This window comes from Coprinopsis cinerea (assembly GCF_000182895.1).
Source record: "Coprinopsis cinerea okayama7#130 chromosome 1 map unlocalized cont3.1, whole genome shotgun sequence".
Classification (NCBI taxonomy): domain Eukaryota; kingdom Fungi; phylum Basidiomycota; class Agaricomycetes; order Agaricales; family Psathyrellaceae; genus Coprinopsis; species Coprinopsis cinerea.
The window spans coordinates 837,892-860,700 of record NW_003307544.1 but is presented as its reverse complement, the minus strand read 5'-3'; the positions used below and the strand labels follow the sequence as shown (position 1 = coordinate 860,700).

Below are 22,809 nucleotides of genomic sequence, written 5' to 3'. Positions count from 1 at the left end.
CCACGCCCAAATTCGCCGTCCACTGTGGTCCGAGTCAGTCAGAATGGTGCGTGTGCAATTCTCGTGAGGAGCACTGGAAGAGAAAGGGAGGAGAGAGAGATGTATTGTGTATCATATTTATTCTACAGGGAAATTGAGAGAGAAATAGAGAGATAAAGAGATAAAAGAAAAATTGGAAACACAAGAGCCCGAAACACAGTGGGAGATGGAGATAATCGTGTCCTCGCGGACAACTGAAAGAATAAATTCATGGGGGAGAGAGACCAAGGCGATGGCCATGGCAGTGGTAGTGGTAGGTAGTAGTAGTCGCAGCCAATAGATGGTAGCAAGTGAGACGAGAGTCAGTCAAAAAGAAACACGAAACCAAAAAAGGCGGGGGCTACCGAGAGAGTAAGTGAGTAATAATGGAATAAACAACATAATTGCAACTTGACAACGATGTGAAGAAAATGCCAGTGTGTGGTGGTTGAACTTGTGTGTGTTGTGTGTGCTGGGGGTTGGAGTTTGTGTTGCTGGTGTGTCGTGATGAAAGGGGAAAACGCCAAGGGGGAAAAGGGAACCTGAAGAGTAGGAATGTATGTGGGGTTATGGGAGCGCGAAGCAAGATTTTGTGTGAAGGAGGAAAGTGGAAAAGAAAGGGGAAAAGAATATACACGAAAAAAAAGTCAGTAAACGGGGACGAATAGATCAGTAACAGAAAAATCCTAACCCATCACCCGGGGGAAACATCGACGAAATCGAAAACAACTATAGAAAACAGATCGAAGGAAGAAAGATAGGTATCAAAATCACGAAAGGGGTAAATGTAAGCTTTGCATGTGTGGGGAACAGTCAACCGAAAGCAACAAGGAAAAGCAAGAACAGTGTCCGACCAAGCGGCAGCCTACAACGCAGAAAAAGAGCTAAGAAAAAGGCGAAGGGAAAAAGGTTACAAGGAAAGAAGAGAAGGGGAAACCGAGCTGAAGGAGAAAAAAGGCCGTATTTTCGTCATGTCGATTCGTAGTTTCGTTTCAAGAAGGTCGGTAGAAGGTAATTTGGGGGGTGGCGGGAAGAGGAGAAGTCGTTGCGTTGCGTTTCACTAGTCCAAATACGAGAGAAAAAAGAAACTTGATAGCGGTTAACGGGGCTGTGAATGATGATGATGATAATGATACGTGATAAATCGTAATCGTGATTTGCCTCTTTGCATTCAAAAAATAAACCAGATACCGAGTGTGCGCGGTGGGTCGTAGTTTGGAGTGAGGGGGGAGAGTGGAACCTCTTGCTCTTGCTAGTCATCATAATCGCGTGTCGTTTGGCTCATCTAAACCCAGTGCGCGCGGGCTGAGCCACCAACGGTGATGTCGTTCCAGGGAGAGTTGGTCATGATATCACCAGCCTGGTTGGAACCGGTGTACCCGCTGCTGGAGAGGCCACTGCGAACCAAGGTGCTCCAGTTTCCAGCGCTTCCACCACGGACATGGCCGTTCACGCGGGCCGAGCCGCTAGAAGAGCCGGTGGTGGGAGTGGCGGCGTTGCTGCCACCATCAGGAGACGTCAACCCATACGAGTTGGCCGTCGCAGGAGGAGATGGGTTGAAGCCCAGGTCGATCTCCCCGCTGAACGAATGCCTTGGGTTCCCGCGAGTGCCGTGGCCATTCTTGTGGCCAGGTTGAGGCTAGAGCAACAAAAAAGAGTTAAATTAGCGATGTTCTCGGAGAAGGAAATGATAGGTGAAATTGGGACTTACGGGATTGTATCCCACAATCTCGCGACGAGCGGCGGCGTTGTAGCGACCAAGATCGGGGCCAGCTGTCACCGGTGCAGCTTCCTTCGCCGTGATGGGCTCAGATGCGGGGAGCAAGATGCCGTTGCTTGCAAAAGTTGGGTAAGCAGACTTGTTTTGCGGCTGCTTGACAGATCCGTCCAGGACGGAGGTATCGACTCGAAGCGAGCCGGTTGGAGGTCGGCTGTTGAACTGGAAGTTGCTATTGTTGGACTCGACAGGAGTGGCTGCTCCTCCAGATGAACCGTTCTTGGGCGACCCGTTTGCACTGTTCTTGATTCGAGCAAGGAGAGAAGTTGATGCATCGTTGGGATCGCTGTTGGTGCTCATAGAACGGGGGCGACCATCGGACTGTGAAGTCGTAGACTCGGTGGTGGAACCAGCACCAGCGGGAGGAGTAGCACCAGAGCTGGGGAGCTCGGTATGAATGAAGCAACAGCGCTTTCCGTAAGGGCAAGAACCGGATACCCAGAAAGTCTAGAAGAAAAGGGGAATCAATACGCGAAGGCGCCAAGGTATGGAAAATAAAACTCACCCTGCAGATCTCCGTCTTGTACTAAAAGGAAGGAAAAAGTGGTCAAATTATTTTGCCATAATCATGAAGAAAAAGAACGACGTACCTTGGGGTGCCTCTGGACCTTGCGAAGCTCTTCTTCTCCGTGTGCAAACTGGCACTTGGAACCATATCGACACGACCCCTTCTCCTCCCAGCTGCGGCAGAGTTCGGTCTTATAGAGACCAAGCTTGCGGTTGTTGGCGCTAGGCCCCGACGATTGGTTGCCACCGCCAGTACCAGTGCTGCTAGGGCTGATGGGATTGGCAGGCTCAGCAGGGACAGGAGGTTGTGCGGGTGGGCCAGGGGCAGGGGGAACGTTGTACGGCCCAGTATACTGAGCTTGAAGACGGGCGGCCATCAACGCGGCGACATCCTGACCCCCATAGTACTGATTGGCGTACATGAGTCCAGGAGGAGGGGGGAACATGCCGGGCCCGAACTGCATGTTGCTGTTGAGAAGGGCCAGGGCAGCAGCATCCCTCAGTGAAGAGGGGTCCGAAGCAGAGTGGTGATGAGTTGCACGGAAGACGCCATGTTGTTGCTGGACGCGGTTCACTGCGGGGTGGTGGTTGTCATGCATGGCTCCGGGAAGCATCATCTCGTACAATTGCTGTGTGTTACCAAGGGAGAGATGTGACGTATGTGTTGGGTAAGGGATGGGGGAAGCACCGGGAACCATCCCTTGACCTTGGAATCCACGTCGGTAAGGCATACCGTTCGCAGGGGGAAGGTAAGAAGGGTGCGGAGCAGGTGCGTTGTAGGGTCTGGGCTGCTGGATATAGTCCTGCTGGGAGTCCTCGCGCTCTGAGGGTTGGCTGTTGCGGATCTCGTACATGCTAGGGTGCTGCTGGGGCTGCGGACGGTGAACGTGGTTTTGGGCCAAAGATGGGTAGGAAAGCTCATTGCTTTGAATCCATTGGGGGTCGTCGCCACCGACTTGCTGGAGACGGCGCAGATCGGCGTTGGACAAGCCACCTGTGAAGGAGTGGGGACGTTCCTTTGCATCTTGTGCGGAGTTGGCAGGCTTGATGTTATGGGTGCCGTTCAAACGGTTATTGCTGGCGACTGAGCTGGTTGTATCAATGGATGAGCCCCTGGAATGGGAGATGCTGATCTGATGCTCGGAAGAATGAGGAGACGAGTTTGAGCTGGGGTTGGAGGCGACGTCCGGGGGAGAGTCGGAGTTGAGCTGGGCGACGCCAGCGGAGGCGAATTTTGACTTCGGTGGAGTGCGGATGGGCACAATGTCGTCTGCATTGCCAGACACTTCAGCAATCTTCAGACGTACGATTTCGTCGGCCAATTCCCATCCGGCCGTGGCCTCTGCGTCTACGAGCTGGCCATTGTGGTTGAGTCGCCAGCGCTGGTCGCTGTTTTCTGTACGAGCGGGCATATCCAATCGTTGTGCAGTTATGGGGGAGCTAAGCTAGGTTGTATGTAACACTCCAAATCGCAGCAAGAATCTGTCGAGGGCGGCGATGAGGCCTGTAAGATTGTGCAACACGTGTACGACGAGGACTGGCTTACCGCCTGGACAAGAACTTGGGCGTTGAGCAAGCTGTGTGCTGCTGGGGATGACGACGACAGCGACGACGGTTGTGGTGGTGGATTGCAAAGAGGCGGTGGTCGTTAGAGAAGGAAGATGTGTATAATTATGTTTTAAAAAAAGGAATCGATGTGTATAGATAAAGGCGTAAAGAGTCGTGAGACGAGGAAGGATCTGGGGGCAGGACAAGGCGAGGCAGCAGATTGAATGCTCAACCTTTTTGATGGGACGTGCAACGTGCCCCGGTCAACATCTCTTAAATAATAACGGCCTCTTTTTCTCCATCTCCTTCACATTTATCGATCTATCCATTTCATTTTCACCTAATTCTCCTTAATCCATTTTTTTTTCTTCTGACATACACTCAATACAATATCCAAACTATGTATCGTCCAACTTCCCTCCTGCCTTTTTCGCGCCAGCCGCGGACTTTAAACTCCGGAGCCCAGGATTGTCCTTTTGGCTCCGCTCTTCTCCCTCTTCGCTCCATTCTCCACCAGCCTGAGCACAACTTTCTCCCCAACTAATTTTCTCAGTACTCCCTGCCTAGCCCGTCTTCCAACGTTCCAAACAACCCTCTCAACACTCGTACGCGCGTGCCATACACGTGTCGAAGAAACAATAATTGCCCGCTTTGGACCCAAACGATCAAAACAACTTGATCACAAGTCGGGTTTTGATTGATCTCCACCAAAACTAAGCCAGTGCCTCAAGTCAGCTCGAACTTGTCACCCCATCCCCCCAGCGCGGTATTTGACATCAATTTAGCCTGCAATATTGCGGAGGGGGCGATAAGGCGCCCTAGCCTAAGCAGAAAGAAGCAGCACAGAGGCCACATACATACCGCGTCTGAATGACCTATCCCTTGCTGTGCACACACAGTGGAATGACACAAGGCCACGAGCGCTTGATCATGATCGACCCTCGATTCATATCGCGGCACATGCTTTTGCTATCGATGGAAAGAAGGATACCCTTTTTTTTTCAACGTTTTGGAGAAGGCGACCAAGACCGAGTTCTCTGACTAGGCGGGATCCGAATACGGGCCTCGTTGCGTTGATCATTTCTGTTGTATCTTCTTCGAGCTGTTCCAGTGGCGGATTGCCCGATGGTTCTGAAGGCCACTGCCATACTTCCGAAATTCCCTCTCTCCGGGCTCACTTGAGATCCTGGGATCCCGCCAATTAACCCAACCCTCCGAATTAACCTTCTTCCGAGTTTGTACTGAGCGGGACAAGCAAGCTTGGTCTGCCACCACACCGCAACACAGAAAATCAAGAAGCTCCATCTTGAAAGAAGCGGTGCAGCAGGAGAAAAGAGATCACCGGACTCGCCACCGAGCGTCTAATCCATCGATAAACAGTGATGGAGAAGCTTCACTTGTAGCAGCCCTACAAGACTTCAATTCTTCTTGATAGCACCCCTCCATTCAATGACAGCTACAACCTTCTTCTGTCTTTCCGAGTCAAGGTCCTTCTACAAAGAAGGAAATCTTGCCCCTTGATTGAGCCTTACACCGGGTCACCTCTTGCTTTACTTGAACTTTGCACCCCATCCGAAGCGCCTTCATGATCCATTGACTCAAGTATAGACTGGTCATCGACAAGATAGATCATCTTATCGCTTGCCGACGGTGCGACTATCTACCGTTAGATGCTGTTGGATTACTGGTCGACTGGTCAGCTGGGTACTCGGACGGTGTTTCAAGATGTGTTTAGACTCGACTTCGACTCCGACTCCCGAAGAACAGCAAGCACCCTTGAACGTTGCGACCCTCAAAAAACGCGGACCTGGAAGTTCTTATTAGGCACGTGCACAAGTTTCTGGTAGAACTATTCTACGGGTCACGATGGGTCCATAGGTCCTGTTCCGTGCGATGTAAGGTGTTGTCCTACTGTTACAATGTTACCTCCTTGATTGGACGAGTACGTTCGCTGTGGTAGTGGGACCCAATGAACGCTGATATCGCGGAGTGGATGCGTATCTTTCGTTTTCTACCTTCCTGCAGGACAGTGTCCACAGGTTGAGAGTCGCAAAAAGATTATTCAGTGAGCACTTCAGCCGCTAGATGTGCGACCCTCATCCGGTTATCCAGCTCCATCAGCACCTAGCAAAATCACAGCCAAGTACCCGCTTAACACCTTCCGTCTCCTACACCCCAAACCAGAGATTTATATTCTCCGGAGTACACCGGTATTCCGAAAAAACGAGTCACAAGTCCCTCGTCTGTTCACGAAGGGTGCCTGAACAGGAATCCACCATACACCCAAGCGCGTACAGCATACGGAAGCACACCACTACGCCACCCTTCTTCGGCGTACTTACGTTCTAACTTCCTCCAAGCGTCGTTGTTGACACTTCATTCAAATTTACAGGTGTCAGGAGAAATGTTATTTTCGTTATCTAAAATGAAATCGCCGTGAGCGGGGATAAGCGCTCACTGTCTCGAAACCTTCCAAACAATCGCCAGTCATACGTGCCGCCGCATGTATGTACTATAGGACATGTTTTAACACCCTTCATACAGTATCGGCCAACATCCCTCAACATCGACATACTCTCACTTCCAATCCCCTCCCAACCCAAGCACCCACGGTAGCCCAGGGTCTTGCGACCCACAGAGGGCGGCGGGCGCTTGGCCTTCTTCAATCCACTGCTCCCGCCTCCAAGGGGGTCACACACACCCACGATAATTAATTGAACCGCCCCAAAGCCCCCGACCAAGTTGACGATAATCAATCTTATCTTTTTATCTTTACGTCTACACGTCTCCATCTCCTCTTTGAAGCTGCCCAATGACCCGAATGCATAGTAGTTATGTCTTGGTGGTATCCACCGGGTGTCACTGTGGGTGTGCCCAGAGTCAGCGACAGGTACCACGGTGGTCACCATCGATACCGTATTGTTTTTTCTATCGGCTGGTAGTAGTGGGGTTGCTACCTTCATTCAGGTCGACTTCCAAGGGAAGGGTTTCGAGAATAAAAAGCTCGTCACTGACCAGCCTGGCCTTGTTATTGTATGCGAGCCAAAGCTTGGAAACGGGCTGCGCGTTGCGGTGCCAGTTACAATCCGGTTATTCGCTCTTATCAAGACTCGGCATTTGATTACTGCGTAGCCACAAGGAGTCGCCAGACAGAATTTTTGGTCCTCCGTTGGGCCCGACCTGGTTCAGACAGACCTATTTCAAAAGAAGCCCAAAATAAGCGCCCAAGAGTCGAGATCACCCTCCACTCGGCCCCTTGGCAAGCGGGCGCTTACACGCTCTTGTGGCAGTGGAGTTCCATCGATCCATGCGCGATCGAGGCGACTACATAACACCTGCCGGCGGTGATGGACTCCATTCTCCTTCGACTCGTGGCCTTCGAGCCATATCTACTGTAGCGCGCTTCGCCGCATCGCCTGCTACTACCCAAACTAGGTCACTCGTCAGATATCTCCTCATTACAAGTACCTCATCGTGTCCCTGAGACCCGTATCCTAATTCGACCTGTATGCCAAGAATGGCACACACCCAACCCAAGGAATCCCTCCCGCCCCCCCCCCCCCTCCTCCTCCTCAAAACTGAGAACACGGGGGAATGATCGATGAACGCATTCAAAAAGGGCATGAAACATGCGGTCTTGAAATTTCGGTCGAAATCAATGAAGCGATAGCGTCAAGATAACGTCGGAAACACGGGGCTGGGTACGGTGGCGGTCCGCAGACCAGTTGGCCAGCGAGGGAAGCTTGGCCGACGTGCACTCAACAATGGGGGGCAGGGCTGGAAGAGGATTTGAAGGTGCTTGTGCCAGAAGCAGCGCAGGATGCAATGATTAGATTTCTGTCTCGTGGCCTTCGAGCCATTGTTGGCGCGCCTTGGAGTGCTTTCGACGGATGGAGCAGGTCTGTCATGATGATTAATTTCGAAGTTGCCAACTTGCATGAAGACACGGAAGATCCACAGAGACGCGAGGGTAAAGATAGCTCAGTGTTCCATTCTTAAGTACCTACCCGGGGCTTAGAGCTGTTCCAGCCCGGGCGTGCACGAGGTAGATGAGGACTGGTATGTCGTCCAGCGTGATTCGGATAAATGGTTCCGTCAGATGAGCTTCCCGTGCCCCACTGAGTGATAAGATAAGATCACTCTGAAGCTGAAACACGTTGCAGGGCTTACCTTGGGCGCCTAATCCCAGCCAGCCTAGAAGCCTTTGCGGCGAACTTGGCAAAAACCAAGGTCCGAGCTGAATCTCGACTGATCACATACTAGTCAGATCACGTACCTCCAGGGCACCATAAATACACATAGTATTTTCTGTAGCGCAGTCACCCACCTCTTCACTTGCACCGCCCGGAACGCTAAAAGACTCGGAGCTCCGAGTGATTCTTCGACAGTTCATAAGCACTAAACTTGATACTCTTGCGTCCCGTACTTACGAGATCATCTCGAGCCACAACATACCTTCATAGTCAACTTCGATGCTCGCCATGACGAAAGGCTTACGACAAGCCCACCCACCAGACAGTACATAATACACACCTTGAAAGCTTGGAAGGTTTTATCCACAGCTTTCGGGACATCGGTCCTGACATTTTAGCGGTGAAATCGCACCAACTGAATAAAATGCCTCTGGACTCTAGAAACTCTGAAACGGTGGTTTGGTACAAGTACCCTGTACCCTCCGAATACGCGAGCCTCAGGTATAGGCGTGGCAAACGCGGCCTCGAGGCACGGAAACGAGGCCGCGGCAGTTTATGCGATTGAATTCAGTGAGGTCACCTCAGGGTCTCTCCAAGTCTTCTGTCGGTTAGGTACTCCTTGAATCCGAGTCTTCCTGTGTTCGTTGACTGCAGGATGGGTTCTTGAGCTTCATAACTGGGGTAGTTTTGGTAATGTAGGAGGGCTCTCTTGGGCGGGCTGTAGCCCGATACACGAAGACTAAACATTCCTGCTCAGAAACCCAGCTGGACAGGCCCATTTCAACCCCTTTCACCGTCTCGAATCCCTACGATGGGCGGGCGCTGGGGCCGAAGCTTTTAAGTTTCAAGTCCGCGGCAGTTGTAGATTGCACCATTCACAGTTCATGCCTCAGCTCCCTTCAATCTTCAAGAATCTGTCAAACAGTTTCATGAACAGAAGCAGCGCCGGCTTGGGCAGCTCAGAGCGTCGGATTTTGGCTTGTCTACCCCGAGGCCTCGGGTACCTGGCCCTATTTCCCTCAGCCGGGCTCAAACTCTGGCCGTCAGTAAGTCCACGCGATGATCTCGAGCGTTCCAAGCTTAGGGTCACAAGGCGCAAGACCTCACACCCATCCGTATAGGACCTTCAAATTTCCATAGACTGCGATGTACCAAGAGATTCTGGAGCTCAAGAACCAAGACGCGAGTTCTGCCTGTTGGTTCTTGTTCTGATTTCGAACGGTCAGTTTCCCTTACCCCCTTCACGGTCGACGCCAATGACTCTCTGATGGTCGATTTGCTTCCGTCCGCTGTGCGATTTGCTTCCGCTTTCCCCGCTTGTACAAGCCTGCTTTTCACCGATCTGCACTCCTTTCGCGTCCATTCCGCTAGACTTGATCTGGAGCTGGTACTATGGTTGGCAGATTTCACATAGTTTTGCAGTCAACGATGAGATCTCCCTGAAAAGGAGACAAGGGTGAGTCAAGCAGGTTTCTGGAGAGTCAGGTGTTTGCTAGATTCACCCCTGATCTCAAGCTAGTCCCCCGATGAAATCAAACGACCGCTAAGCGAATGAATTGTTCTGTCTGTCTGAGGGGACGAGACGTACGCCACCCCTTCCCGCCACAGTCCCGCTTCCGACAGGCGGCGACAGGTGGTGCGCACCAATATTTGCCTACATCAATGAAACAGGTTCCAGGAAAGGACAAAACCGCGTCTGCTCGTACTCCACCGCTGCGAGGCCAAGGCACCCGTGACCATGAAATATTTGTGATACTCGGGAGCATGAGGAGGCTTACAGTCAACAGCAGCATAGCTCCGGGTCATACACGACGAAGTACAGCGCGATTTCGTAAGTATTCATTTTACGGTAAGGTACTTATCGAGGCGGGGATAATGTAAAGGCTAAATGACATGGCCTTGAAGAGGCAAGTAGAGCTTTATCTCATGAACAAAAACTTATAAGTACGGCTTAGCTTGTTTCGAAATAGGCCTGAATATGGACTCCTAGGAGTGATCCTCAAAATGAAAATGCCGTCAAGGCGAGCGGCCCAATAAAGTTCTATCTGGTGTTCTATGAAGGCGGGGCTGGAGATTAACAAGTCTCCTTGGGAGCGAGAGCATATGTATTACCTTCTTCGCGCTCTGCGGCGCTCCGATTAGGCATCGAAACCCACCTTCCGCCGCTCTCAAGTCGAACAAACGTTTGTCCCCGCTCGCGTCCTCTTCTAGGTGAAATTCTGTATCGAGTAAACGCGACCCACCAAAGAGGAACCTGTTCAGTGAGGGTGCAGAGACAAGAGACATTGGTGTTATCAGAATAGAATGATCAAACTGGAAAACACGTTTCCACCACCTGTTTTCATATCTCTGTTGTCTCTGTTCCGAGAAATCGATTAAAATAAATCGAGGACACATGGTGAATGTCCATGACCCGTCTGTACCAGACTAGAGGGTGATGCATAAGGTGTAATATGTTGGCGCTCTGTATTCGAGGAACGGGGCTCGGAAGGGTCCAAATTTGCAGGCCAGGACATCGGAATTTCCTAGCCATCAATATTTCAATCAGAAACGCTCACCGCGAATAGGGGCTCAATCAATTTCCACCGAGATAAGTACTAGGGTCCTTCGCCCTACTTCTCCCACAATGAGACACACTAGCACACAAAGAAAGCGTCGCGGAAGGAAAGAGTATGTCTTCCAAATGATGAAGTAGCTCACTGACAAGACAGATATCAATCTAGCCGACTAAACCCAAAAACTCACGCTAGGGCTCATATATCCCAAGCTAGGCAGTTTCCTTCCAGAGAACTGGTCGTGGTGCAGAAAGGGCCCGCAAATTGAGATTGCATTGGTACTTGTACCGGGTAAGAAGCGGAAAAAAGTAAAGAGGGAAGACTTTCCTCGAGGCAAGGGGCACCTGTTCGATCATGATCGCGTCCTGCGTTTTGGCTTCTGTGCCAGCAGGCTTGTTGCGCAGAAATTTCCGGCATAACGAGTGCATAATGACACTTCAGGGCTGTGATCTTGGGAACTTGTACACGATAGGCAGAAGATAGATAGCGCAATCAGCCACAGCGAAAGAGAAAAGGCAGGGTACGCTTCAGGCCCGGCTGAACGCTCACACCACCACCCCGGCGAAGAAAGAAGACATGAAACGCACCCCAGAACTTGACAGTTCTCCTCCATCTCACAAGGATATAGCACCCTCTTCATGTTCAGACATAAAACGTGCATCAGCACCTGTGTCATTTAGACCGTCGTCCGGGGCTTTAGACTCGAAGTCATTTCTTTTGCATTCACTTGTGCCCTTCGATCCCTTCACATTTAGGCTCGCCCCCCTGTCGACACTGAGGTGTAAGCCGAGTTGCCGATTGAACTGGAAAAGGTATCGAGGCGTAGCCGGATAAGCATCTCGGGAAAAAGTGGCGGCTGCCGGCGTCTAAAGCCACTGCGTGTACATGTCAACCACCTGCGCGGCTCTGCGCGGCCAGCACTGGTGGTTCCGATGGTTTCCCAGTAGCTCCGAAGTGCATGGTCGCCACGGTAATCCAAGAGGCGGGGAAACGGCGCAATCCGTTCGGTCTCTGCAGGAAGAGCAATTGTGGCTTAGATCGCTTTGCCGGAAAACCCACCGGATGGCCAGCCGAATGACAAGTTGGCGGCGAGAATGTTGAAGGTGTAGCATCGGACGTAGGAGGCACAAGTCATCGGGGCAGCCTGAGATATCGCACTGATTCACAGACCAAGAAAAGCAGAGCCAAGCATGTGTTCTGTTCATGGCTTGCCAAGATGCTACTGTACAATTGCACCACTTACACGGGAACAGAGCTACACCCCAACAGTCAATAAATTAGCAGAAAAGGGAATATAAACACGTCTCAAGCATCTGTGGGAGTCGGAGTCAGTCGATGCATGTCAAAAGAAAATTGACCGTTAACTCCTTACAATATGAGGTCCCAACCACCATTGTGGATAGACTCTGCAGTTGATCCTCGTCGAACAGGTGTTGATCTTTGTGCCAGGTATCCTGATGCGTCTATTGACGGCGAAATGAAAGGGGAATCAGTCAGGGATGACCTGGGCGAGACCACAGATCCATTACAGACCTTTTTGAATTCCGATGCACACTTTCGAATGGTGGTGGAAATCGGAGGTGGGTCGGTTGCGTGGGGAGCCAGAACTGTAGATTCCAGTGTAAAAAACGACTTGAACTGGAACAATCGGAACGGTGAAACACGAACCCTCAGTGAGAGGTGGCATCCAGGGCTCGACCGAGTAAGGGAAGCTTTCAAGGAGAGCACACAACCCAAGGATAGCAGAGTGAAGTGTGCGTAACCGTGTCGCGTATTCAGGATGTTTTCTCGCCGGAAGCGTGGTTTTCCTGGCCAAAGCCGTGAATCGATTCTGCAACCACCAATTTCTCAGCATTCACCCGATTGAAATCCACGGAAAACCATACCTTGAGTGGAATAATGCTTTGACGCTGCGATGTTCGGACCACACTCGAAAGCACTTTCGCAGCCATGTCCCGAACTTCGACGTTCTCATTCGAGAGGCAGTCCAAAAGCACTCTTAGCACCCTGTCCATTTGCGACTGTGACAGGGTCAACAAATTCCTGAAGAAGAATATGGCCACCGCGGGCAGGCCGTGCAAGCGCGTACGCCATGACTGTAGGGAATGAGATCAGTTGCCAGGTGACGAGGTCGATGTCCTCACCGGCGACGACTCGATGGAAGTGACGAATTGGTCAAGGATAGGGTTGACATAGTCGGACAACGGAGTCAACGCCGACAGAACATAGAGGACACCAGAACTGTACGCTTGCAGATCGGTGTTGTCACTCAGCTCTGACATCCGAAGAATTTCAGGTCTACCGAATATTCAGATCGTCTCCCCAAAATGGAAAGAAAAAACATGAAGCACTTACAGCAGAGGAACGACATAAGGGATCACCAAATGTGCGGGGGCTCCGTATGCCGATATCCAAATCCATTGTAGTACTGGAATACGTGATTGGTCAACAGTGGCGAGTAAGAGCAGAGGAACACGTACCGGTCAGTCCCACCTTGTCGTACTGTAGGTCCCAAAGTGTCAGCCATCGCCAAAGGCAACGCACACGACCTTACTGACCTGCGATTGGTTCACCCTCGGAGGAGGCAGCCTCTCCTCTCTCCATTTCGGCAGGTTCGATATTATTTCGGAGATATGGTCCATGTAAATGGCCCTCCTATAGAATAGACTCAGTAGGCATCATCCCTGGAAACAGGACTTAAACGCACCGAACTTGCAGGGCATCGTTGGATTCGGTGCAAGCGCTCACGAAAGCTTCCGTCGAAGCATGCCACGGCTGCCACAGGTTCCGCATAAGCAAATACAAATGATTGCAGAGATGTTGCCGTAACTGTAACCATCTTTAGTACTTCACTTTTTGCAAGAAACTGTCAAAAATTACCTCTGCATAATCCGTGCTAATATTGTTGAAGAATAGGTCGATATATTTCTTCCCTTGAGACCGTTCCATAAACGCAGTGGTCGCAAGGAGCGCCCCGAACATGGTCAAGGACTTGGTCATATCAAACGCAGAGGAGCCGCTGAACTCCAATGGTATTCTTCTGATCCAATCGACCAGGACCTTGTTTCTTCTAGGGTCGCGGAACGTTAATTGAGACTAGCACTTTCGATGAGCGACAGATTCAGCTAAGAGTTCAGAGGAGAAACGCACATGGATGACTTGTTCCCAGAGAGAAAGCGTATCTGGTTTGATTTGCGCGAAGATAGCATCTAGCTTTCCTTCTAGCCACTTCCAGAGGGGCGCGGAGCTTTTTGTAGGCCAATGCTTCGACCCTGGAGCTGGATATCAGTATTCCATATTGACCATCGAGATGATCTACAACCGTACCTCTAAGAACCGACAGAACAAACTCGGCACCAGCTCGTTGCTTGAATTTATCGGCATCTACGACCAACGAATCTGCCTCTTCTAGCACTTTAGGCAATAAGGCATCTCCGTAGAACTTAGCTGGAAAGAGGGGAAGTTAGCCGTTGAACTGTAACAGGGAAACATGACGTACATAGAAGCTTGAGGTAGACCACGTTCTCCATCCTGAGATCCAAGCTCGCGACATTCTTATCCGATTCCTGCCCCCAGAGGGTGGCAATCCGTTTGACATAGTCTGGCCCACCGACAACGCTGTGGAAGGCGTGCATCATTGGCAAAGAGGCCTCTTCCCACTGGACAGCGGAAACACTGTCCGGGGAGTGATAGGCATTGACTTTAGGCGCCCATGACAAGAATCCAGTGGCGAACTTGTCGATGTAAATGTTGCTGAGGACGGAGGGTTAATCCAAATTTGCAACGGAAGTATCGAAGCGTACCCAGTCGACTGTTGAATCCCTCTGTGATACTCGTCGAGGAAGGTCGCCGGGTCATTCACAGGAACCTGGGTTTTCCATGGACTTGCCCACTTTTCCGCCCATCGATCTTCCCTCGTTTTCGAGTAAGTCCGTATCTTGACGTGGTAAAGGAGAAGTGCCGCTGTCCTGTACGTCTGTTAGGGGCATCGATCAAAGACGAACAAACATCGCCCACCTCTGCGCATGCGAACGTATCGTTTGCTGCGGGCTAACCGTCTGCTCGGCTACGAACTTAGCCAACTCGGGTGAGACTAGAACCTCTCTCCAGATCAAGTTCGACAGGAATTGCAGCGCGATTTGGGAATAGCGCCACTAGTGTTGGATAAGCCAATGTGTTTTTCTACGAGAGTTGGGAGATCTGCTCACATGTGTTGTCGATCTCTTCGCGACCTCCAAGACATCTAAGATCTGACAAGATGAGAAACTTCAGAACAACGATGCAGCAGCTCATGCGCGAGTAACCCACGATCTCCTCTGAAAGCTGCAGCCTTCGTTCAACCCGAGCCTTGTTTTTCTCGAGCACCACAGTTGCCAGGCGCTGGTCGGGGAACGAATCCGAGAATTCTGGACGAAGATCTGCAATGGCGGCATCGAGGCGCGGTGTCTTCAAGCGATAGGCAGCTGTGTGCGTATGGTCTTCGTTAACTAGCGATAGCGTATCGCTCGCCACCGATGAGACAAGCTTCTGGATTGAAGGCTAATGGGAGACAAGAAGCACATGAACATCGCAGGATACCTGCTTCGAGCACCGCACTCACCTTCTCTTCATGCTGACACTCGAGGATCGACAGGAGGTACGTCTTGTTGTATTCAAGGTCTAAAGTCCATGTCAGACGTCACAGGCGCGCGTCAATGCAAGTAGCCTCCCGACCTGACAATGTGTACCCAGCTGCAGTTGATAGTCAGCGTTATCCCAATACGTCGTCAAAGATGTTCCAACTCACCAATGCCTCTGCTCGAGAGGACATACAGAGCACCCTTGATCGCGTCAGCATCGCTTCCACGGGTCAAGCCCTTGAAGATTGTCGGCAAAATCAGTCTTGTGGATCTGACGTATCGCTAAAAGTAGGTCGAGATTTAGTGCATTAATATATCTGTAGTGAAGGGACACATACCATGGTAGCAGTAATCAAAGTCGCTTGTGCCTGCCTTCAAAGACGGTCAGCGAACTCGGAAACCATAAGTCGAAGAGCCAAACCTTCTGATCCTCGTATACTGCAAAAGCGACAGCTCGGCCAATTCTAGCAGTAATTGGTCATCTAGCTCAGACCTATATCTAAACATGGACTGGATATGAAGCCGGCTCATATGATATACGTGCGCCCTCTTCACAAAAATCAACCTCGAGTTATCCTTCTGGCGTAACCACGAGCGGTTCAACCTAAGATCCCAAAGAAAACCTCACCGAGTGAACAAACGTAACGCTAAAGAAGAGAGAACAGACTCACTCGCGGGCTTGCTTGTAATTCTTCTGCATCGCATCATACTCGCTATTGCTCACACCGTACGACCCCAAATAAGTGTCGATGCACCGAGTAACATAGATCACAGCATCGATGTGGTCTTCTCCTCCGCTGTTCTGACGCAAGATAGACGACGCTTTGACGAGAAGGCGACCGAACCTCTCGCGATAGGCAGCAACCTTTTGGTATCGCGGATCACTGGGGTCAGTGAGCACGAAACCGCAGTTAACGTTGAGCGCTTTAACAAGCATGTCGGGTACTTCGTATTCGGGTAGGAGCAGTGGTCGGACGACTTCGGGTTCTTGGATTCTGTAGATCGTAGGAAGGCCTATCCAGACGGCTCGAGCCGCTTGGAGGAACCTGGTAATAAAGTTTAGGGCAGAACTATCAGGTTGCTTCAGAGAACGGGTTACCTGCAGAAATCGTTCCTTGAAACGTGGTCCCACTTGGAAGTGTTCTCGAGGAGAGACTCGACTTTGTCGAGCATGGGCTTCTCGATGGTGTCCATGATCTCAAGTACGAAGTCGATCTCTTCCGCCGAAGGCACTAAAAACAACCTATTAGTATACGCTTCCGGTGATCGTTTTCGAAAGTCAACTAACCATGCCAATCGATTTGAACGTCTTTCGGTTCATACAATTTACCCCAATGCTGGTTGTGGGAGCGGTCAAAGTCTATGAAAGGGTTAGAGGATACATCAGAAACGCAGCCAAAGGCACTTGCCTGGCTGTTCCCATTCAGAGGTGTTCACGAATCGGCCATTCAATGGGTAGACGGAGCTCAGCGTTGTCAAGATTCTGGTGATGAGTCGACCAGTGCTCGTGTACCCGCGCTCGCTCTTGGTCTTTTCCACTGCTACCGAAAGCAGTCGAAGAATCAAAGGCTTATAGTCGAGGAGCTACGCGGGAAAATGGCTCGTTAACACAGCGTGACGATGGGAATAGCTAAATCTCACATACCGCACTGGCTCCATACCCCAGGCACCCTCGCAGTATGGCCAAATCTGAAAACTCGGTCAGCTCTTCGGCCGCGAGACATGTAGACGATTCCAGCCACTTACTCCAATGCAATGTGGTATCGGATGGCACAGCCGCATGCGTCGACGTCGTCCTCACACTCGACGCGCCATGCCTCAGCTCTTCCTCAATCTGCTCCGCACAATGGGGCAAGAATCTAGCCACGACCTTCGCCGGATTCGCCTTGGCCATCGACGAAATCAACTGGCCAAACGCTCTGACCGCATTCGACTTGGCGTTCGTTGTCGCATACTCGTAGACGAGTTTCAAGACGAGGTCGAAGATAGGTTCGGAAAGGTGCAAGCAGACCATGTCCAGCATTCCCTTGATATGTTTGAGGACGCTCTCTTCCGTACGTCCTCCTGTGACGTTCCGTTTGCCACCTTCTTCGGGGAGGTTCTCGTAGAGAGTGAAGACTCGTCGGAAGAGTGAGACGACCCAGTCTACGTCAATGTCAGTTATAAACTACGTGGTCTGAGGTAGTTTCCGTACCAGCAAAGCCAGAGGTGCTATCACGAGTCAGCGACTGCTCTTCTTCCCGACTAAGAACAGGGCCTCCAAGGTCGTCCGGGAGGTGGTCCACATGCTCGTCAACGTCCATCCTGTCCTCTCCAAAATCGCTAGTGAAAGGGACGCCGCCCTGATGCGCAGACAGATCTCCGACCTTGATGTGTTGAACAGTGTTGACGATGAACATGCAAGCGTAGATCGTCTTCGTCGGATCGTTCTACAGGAGACAACTGAGTTTTAGTCGATAAAAATGCCCAGAGTACATACCAGATCGATACCAGGCAAGCATAGATCCAGCAAGGGAACCAAGTGCTTCTGTCCTCCCAACCAAATGTTACTCGTAACCAGAGGCCTTGCAACACCGGACAGCGTACTGAGTACGCCGGTAGTCCGATGCGTCTCGTTGACAACCTCCAAACCACCGTATGCCCTGTCAAGCAACTCCGGCATGACAAGCTTGGGTTCAAGCATCGCCAACGTCCTCAGCGCACCCTGGGCGTAGCTGGCCGAGACGGCGTCTTTGGCGAACATCGAAAGCAGTGCGGGGGTTCTCAGAAGTGTCACAAATGCGCGGCGGATTTGAGGAGTCAGGCGTTGGGACTTCCGCGGCATGTTAGTAAGTAGGCATCTTCGCTATGACAAGGGTACGAAGTACCTCTGGGACTTTGCAGTTTGGAGTATCTTGCTCGTTGTACCGAGTGATAAATTCCGCGCACAGGCGTTGAATCAACGAGGTCAGCTGTATGGGAACGTCAGTCGATTCCCCTTCGCAAGTTGCGACACGCGTGCTTACACTTAGAGTCCAAGGTCCTGTATTGGACGGGTGGAAGTAGCTTTCCGAACTGTTGATAAGCTTCTCGAGAGAACTCAGCGCCTTGGAACCAGCCAAGTAGCCAGTCTGCTTCGAAGCTTCTGCAGACGTATCCCGGACTTCACCGTCAACTCTCATCGAATATACGAAAATCTTCGCTACGGCATCTTTGAACAGTGCACGCGTTAGACCCGGACAAAGTGGTGCGGTGAGATGTACTTGCTGATTCTATTCGTCTTCTTCTTGACTTTGGTACCGTGTTTGCTGTTGCTGTCCGCGATGCCAGAGGTCGTGTTGAGTTGGCCCTGATACGCTATCATTAGATTGAACTTCCTTTGTTTGTTGGGCACTCACCCCCAGAAGTCCGACCGGCATATCTTAAAAGAAGGCAAGTTGTATAAATTGGACGGAACAAAAGAATATTGCGGACGCACTGGTAGAGCCCATACATTTCCCAGACAGTAAATCCCACTGCCACTGCGTCCAAATACCCACATCTTTCCACTCAGCCGCGTATTCGCCATCTTCCCCAGCAGTACCAGCGACATGTTCTTCGGAGAGGTCGCCACAGAGTTCGAGCATGCGGTCATCCACAATGGACGAATTGAACGCCTCCCAAATCTTGAACAGAGGAGGGATGTACAGGCGACTTTGGGTGAGGGGGAGGAAAGAAGTCAATACAGGGATCATGGTCAATAAGCTCTGTAAAGGGACAAGTCAGAAACATTAATTAGAAGAGGGCAGGTCATTGCGCAATGGCCAAGCAAGGTGTAAGTGAATGAATTGTGCGACTAGTCGTTCGAATGACTCGAAGACGGGCAATCCAAGACGTGAATACAATGAAGAAAGGTCTCTTCGAAGAAGTGACACCAGACCGGACCCACAAAGTGAACATTCTGACGGGCACTTTCCCGCCTAGTAAAGGGATTTCAAATGCGCACCTCTTGAGTTAACATCGGCAGAAACGTGTCGAGCATCTCTGGGACAGAGCTGGGAGGGTAGTAGGGCCTGCACTTGTCTATCACGTAGAACAGCAAAGTGACAATGTTTCGACTGACAAAGGGAGTTTAGTCTTGCCAATCCAAGCAGTGTGACAGCGTTCGAACTCACGAGACATCGGTAGCAGGCAATTTAGGCCACAGCTCTTTCTTCACCATCTCCCACAGTGGCTCCCAAGGTAACTCCAAGTCGGAAGGCTCGAGCTTCCGCAAGCCTCTATACTTGCTTCCAATAAGCCGAGAGAGCGTATCCGCCCAACTGCGAACGCAACGTGCGTCGACTCCAGGAAGAATACACAGTTCGTAGTACACTCGAATGAGCTTCGCCCTCGTCGTCGTCGGCATTGGATAAAGCAAAGTCAACCAGCTACATAAAGACCAAACCGCATTAGCATTAACCAACAACACTTTTCACTCAAGAAAGGGTTTTCTGACCATTGAAGCAGTCCATCCCACTGGGTAAGCATGTTCCAATGCTTCGCCTCTGCAGCAATGCATATCTTTCCTACGATATCCTCCAGGATTTCTTGGAACTGTTCAACAGTTTCGCATTCATATGGGAGGGAATCTAGGTAGGTCTTAAGCGACGACAGCTGTCTCTCGTACGACGTCGACGCAGCGTCAGCCGGGACATCGAGAAAGGAGATATCGTCCTCTTCCATCCTCCAATTGTCGTTGGCGTCTTCTTTATAATACCGTGGGGGTTGCTGTTAAGTCGCTCAGGGATCGTTCGTAGGGTGGTTAGAAAGAAGATAAAGCGCCTGTACCAGGGGGATATATAGCCAGGATGACGCGTCTACACGACGCGCAAGCGCTTATTGTAGGTGTACTGTGTTCTTGCTTGGAAACGCAATTGAGAAAGGCGGTACAAAAGGGGTCAGATCACTCCTTGACGCGCGTCGGGGACCACGTGCCAAAGTCCGCCACGGGCGTTGCCGAAGTACAGACGTCACGGTCCGCCGTCCGGCAACTCAAAGAGTCCTAGCCCACGAGAAAACCAGAAATGTCTTCTCTCCTTCTGCGAAGTCTTTCGTTTGCCCGGTCGGCTTGTCGTCAGAGCGCTGGTGTAGGCGGTGCAAAGCGGACCTTCTCGTCGTCTACTGCACCTTCGAGCACCAACGGCTTCCGTCGTGGTCTGGCATGCGCGCTTGGTCTCGGAACGCTCGCAGCGTCGGTTGCGTATGCGCGACCTGTTCACCTCGATGCAGGTGAAAGCGCACCAGTTGTAGGTGAGTAACCGCCTCACACCAAATGTTCACATAGCACTAAACTCTGTTTAGTGGACCCTGCAACCAACATCGAGTTCCCCAAGGCCATTACCGTCCAGGCAAACACCAAACTACCACCACTCTCGCTGGTCGGAGTCGGCGTCCGCACCGTCTCTTTCATCGGAATCAAAGTCTACTCTGTTGGATTCTATGCAGACTTGAACAATCCTAATCTCAAGGTCTGCTGCTTGCTTTGCGTTCACAGAGGACGTTACTGAAACGTTGCATGCTCCGGTCTAGATTCCTAAAGAGATGAGTCCAGAAGACAAGGTCAGGGAGATCATCAAGAACACAGCTTGTGTAGTCCGAATCGGTATGTATCCTCTCTACCCATCTCTCAACAACACGAACTAAACAGCATTCCAGTCCCAACTCGGTCGACATCCTACACCCACCTCCGAGACGCGTTCATGCGAGCCCTCCAAGGCCGTCTGGCGGTTGCAAAGAAGGAAGGAACCATCACCGAACAACAGGAATTCGAGGCCGGAGGACCAATGCGCAAACTCAAGAGCATCTTCCCCATTGCTCCTCTCGGCAAACACGTACCACTGGACATGTACCTCGCTGCACCTACGCCCGGCAAGCCTCGCGCCCTCGTCTTCAGGGACCTCGGAGCTATCGAGAACGACTGGGTAGCCACCGAACTCGTTCTCCACTACTTCGAGGGTGACGGACCAAGTCCTCCTGTACGTCCTTATCCTATTCAGTATCGTGGTTAGACGCTCATGTCCTGGTTTAGCTCAAGAAGTCTGTCCTGGAACGATTGGAGAACTTTTCGAGATGATTCGTTAATTCATCAGGTTGACATCATACAGGGCTTCCTTTAATTCAAATTCCTAAGTCTCGTCTCCTCCTCCTGCTTCATCCTCTCCTGAATCTTAACCCTCTCCGGGACAATCCTCCTCCTCTCCGTCGTAGGCCTAAACTCAAGCCTATCCACACCGAGCGCCCTAAGCGTCTTCCTCTCCACCAAACTATACTCCCCTTCATCCTCCCTGTTGAAATTAAACGGCTGTTTCAACCCGACAGGCGGATTCGTGATAACCCTCGGAACCCGCAAATAGTTCTTCGACGCCGTGTGCAGCATGAGCGGGTGCATCAGAACCACATCTCCCACTTCGCCCGTGAGTTCGACGAACTTGGAGCACCGTTTGATTTCTTTGAGGTGAGACCAGAATCCGGGGTCTTGTTCTGGATTGGAGGTGTGGGGTGTTGTGGAGGGGATGAGGGTGAGGTCGACAGGCGTGACGCCTTCTGGGTGTTCAGCCAAATACCGAGCAATCAGCTCGAGTCCGTCGGGGGAGATGTACGTTGCGCCTCCGTTGTGAGCAATGTTGGAGAAGATGGGTACAACCAAAAGTGCTTGCTCCGGTGAATCCAAGTAATGGATCTGCGTCATTACAAGTAGTCAATCGGGAGTGGTTCTAATACGTAGAGCGGATGGGGCCACTAACGAAGAAGTCTCCGTCAACATGCCAGTTGTCCATATCCCTGGGATGAACAAACTCGGTCGCCTTTTCCAATTCGTCCGTTCCCAGGTTGACGATGAAGGAATCGCCCCAGGTGGAAGCATGCTCGTCGATTCGTTCTTCGCCGCCTAACAGGTCTTTAATCGCCGCCCACGCCTATTCATTCGCCCCGCGACGATCACATTTAAGTTCGATAGATGTTCTAATCAGCTATCTGCCCAGAGACAACCAAACACAATCCACAGAAAAGCACCTTCACACCAAAGGCGCCCATCTCCCTACGCAACTCACCTTCGGCGCAAACGTTTCCACTAACTCCCTCTTATGCACAGGCATGTGTACCCGTTCTCGGGTCCACGTTGTCTTATCCCCTGGGTCCATTCCCAGGCGCACCCAGAGATTGGCGGTCCACTGCGCTGCCTTCTCCTCGCTGAAAGCCCCCTTGATAATGATATACCCGTGTTCCAGAAAATGCGCAACTTGTTCGGCTAGAAAGAAAGAAAGAAAGCATGTACCAAAGTGAACGTGAGGATGAGAAGCAATATTCAGCGCGGGAGTTGATTGGACGATTTACGGGAGAGGTATTCGTAGGTTTTTGGCATTGTTTTCAGGGAGGTAGGGGGCGTGGTTGGGACGACGATGGGAGAAGCTTAAGCGAGGAAGGTGGTGAGACTGAGAGCGAGGTGTGAATGGGAGTGGGAATGGGAATAGATGAGATATATCAGGGGTTGTCGAGCTGTTCTGTGGTTCTGAAGGTTCTCCGGACCGGGAGAACAGGAACACATAATTAATGGGGTCCCTCGTATTGAGGGTGGTGCATATGGCCAGGTTTCT

The 22,809-nt window shown here is 51.3% G+C and overlaps 4 protein-coding genes across 4 annotated transcripts; 1 reads left to right on the top strand and 3 right to left on the bottom strand.

Annotated features, from left to right (window-relative positions):
• Positions 1–1,303: 1,303 nt before the first annotated feature.
• On the bottom strand, positions 1,304–3,714 carry CC1G_04402 (hypothetical protein; the record flags this gene model as incomplete). The annotated part of the gene is made up of 4 exons (XM_001828379.1): positions 1,304–1,657; positions 1,730–2,242; positions 2,301–2,321; positions 2,386–3,714. The coding sequence occupies 4 exons, from the start codon at positions 3,712–3,714 to the stop codon at positions 1,304–1,306; spliced, it is 2,217 nt and encodes a 738-aa protein (XP_001828431.1).
• An 8,145-nt stretch (positions 3,715–11,859) lies between these two features.
• CC1G_13601 (hypothetical protein) lies at positions 11,860–19,900 on the bottom strand (the record flags this gene model as incomplete). The annotated part of the gene is made up of 39 exons (XM_002912022.1): positions 11,860–11,911; positions 11,971–12,061; positions 12,132–12,205; positions 12,267–12,429; positions 12,485–12,694; positions 12,743–12,896; positions 12,954–13,026; positions 13,079–13,100; positions 13,157–13,253; positions 13,306–13,427; positions 13,479–13,694; positions 13,749–13,870; positions 13,926–14,045; positions 14,098–14,351; positions 14,402–14,566; positions 14,616–14,752; positions 14,807–14,848; positions 14,907–15,137; positions 15,199–15,257; positions 15,312–15,329; positions 15,385–15,499; positions 15,556–15,589; positions 15,639–15,821; positions 15,889–16,263; positions 16,317–16,449; positions 16,506–16,577; positions 16,609–16,801; positions 16,863–16,906; positions 16,964–17,362; positions 17,412–17,646; positions 17,697–18,029; positions 18,085–18,168; positions 18,223–18,407; positions 18,497–18,545; positions 18,595–18,617; positions 18,675–18,942; positions 19,182–19,293; positions 19,351–19,605; positions 19,674–19,900. The coding sequence occupies 39 exons, from the start codon at positions 19,898–19,900 to the stop codon at positions 11,904–11,906; spliced, it is 5,697 nt and encodes a 1,898-aa protein (XP_002912068.1). The 3' UTR covers positions 11,860–11,903.
• A 341-nt stretch (positions 19,901–20,241) lies between these two features.
• On the top strand, positions 20,242–21,290 carry CC1G_04398 (hypothetical protein; the record flags this gene model as incomplete). Its single annotated transcript, XM_001828375.1, has 5 exons — positions 20,242–20,467; positions 20,519–20,685; positions 20,747–20,819; positions 20,873–21,192; positions 21,246–21,290. 5 exons carry the CDS (start codon positions 20,242–20,244, stop codon positions 21,288–21,290), a joined length of 831 nt encoding a protein of 276 aa, XP_001828427.1.
• Positions 21,291–21,312: 22 nt separating this feature from the next.
• Positions 21,313–22,648, bottom strand: CC1G_04397 (hypothetical protein). The gene is made up of 4 exons (XM_001828374.2): positions 22,550–22,648; positions 22,267–22,463; positions 21,961–22,131; positions 21,313–21,896 (listed from the first exon to the last, which is right to left on the bottom strand). The coding sequence occupies exons 1-4, from the start codon at positions 22,575–22,577 to the stop codon at positions 21,330–21,332; spliced, it is 963 nt and encodes a 320-aa protein (XP_001828426.2). The 5' UTR covers positions 22,578–22,648; the 3' UTR covers positions 21,313–21,329.
• Positions 22,649–22,809: the final 161 nt, after the last annotated feature.

Coding starts and splice junctions, on each gene's coding strand:
- CC1G_04397 (XM_001828374.2), bottom strand. CDS start 22,577: ATGCCAAAAACCTACGAATACCTCTCCC. Junction 22,464..22,549: donor AACCTACGAATACCTCTCCC/GTAAATCGTCCA, acceptor CTTTCTTTCTAG/CCGAACAAGTTGCGCATTTT. Junction 22,132..22,266: donor TGGAAACGTTTGCGCCGAAG/GTGAGTTGCGTA, acceptor GCGAATGAATAG/GCGTGGGCGGCGATTAAAGA.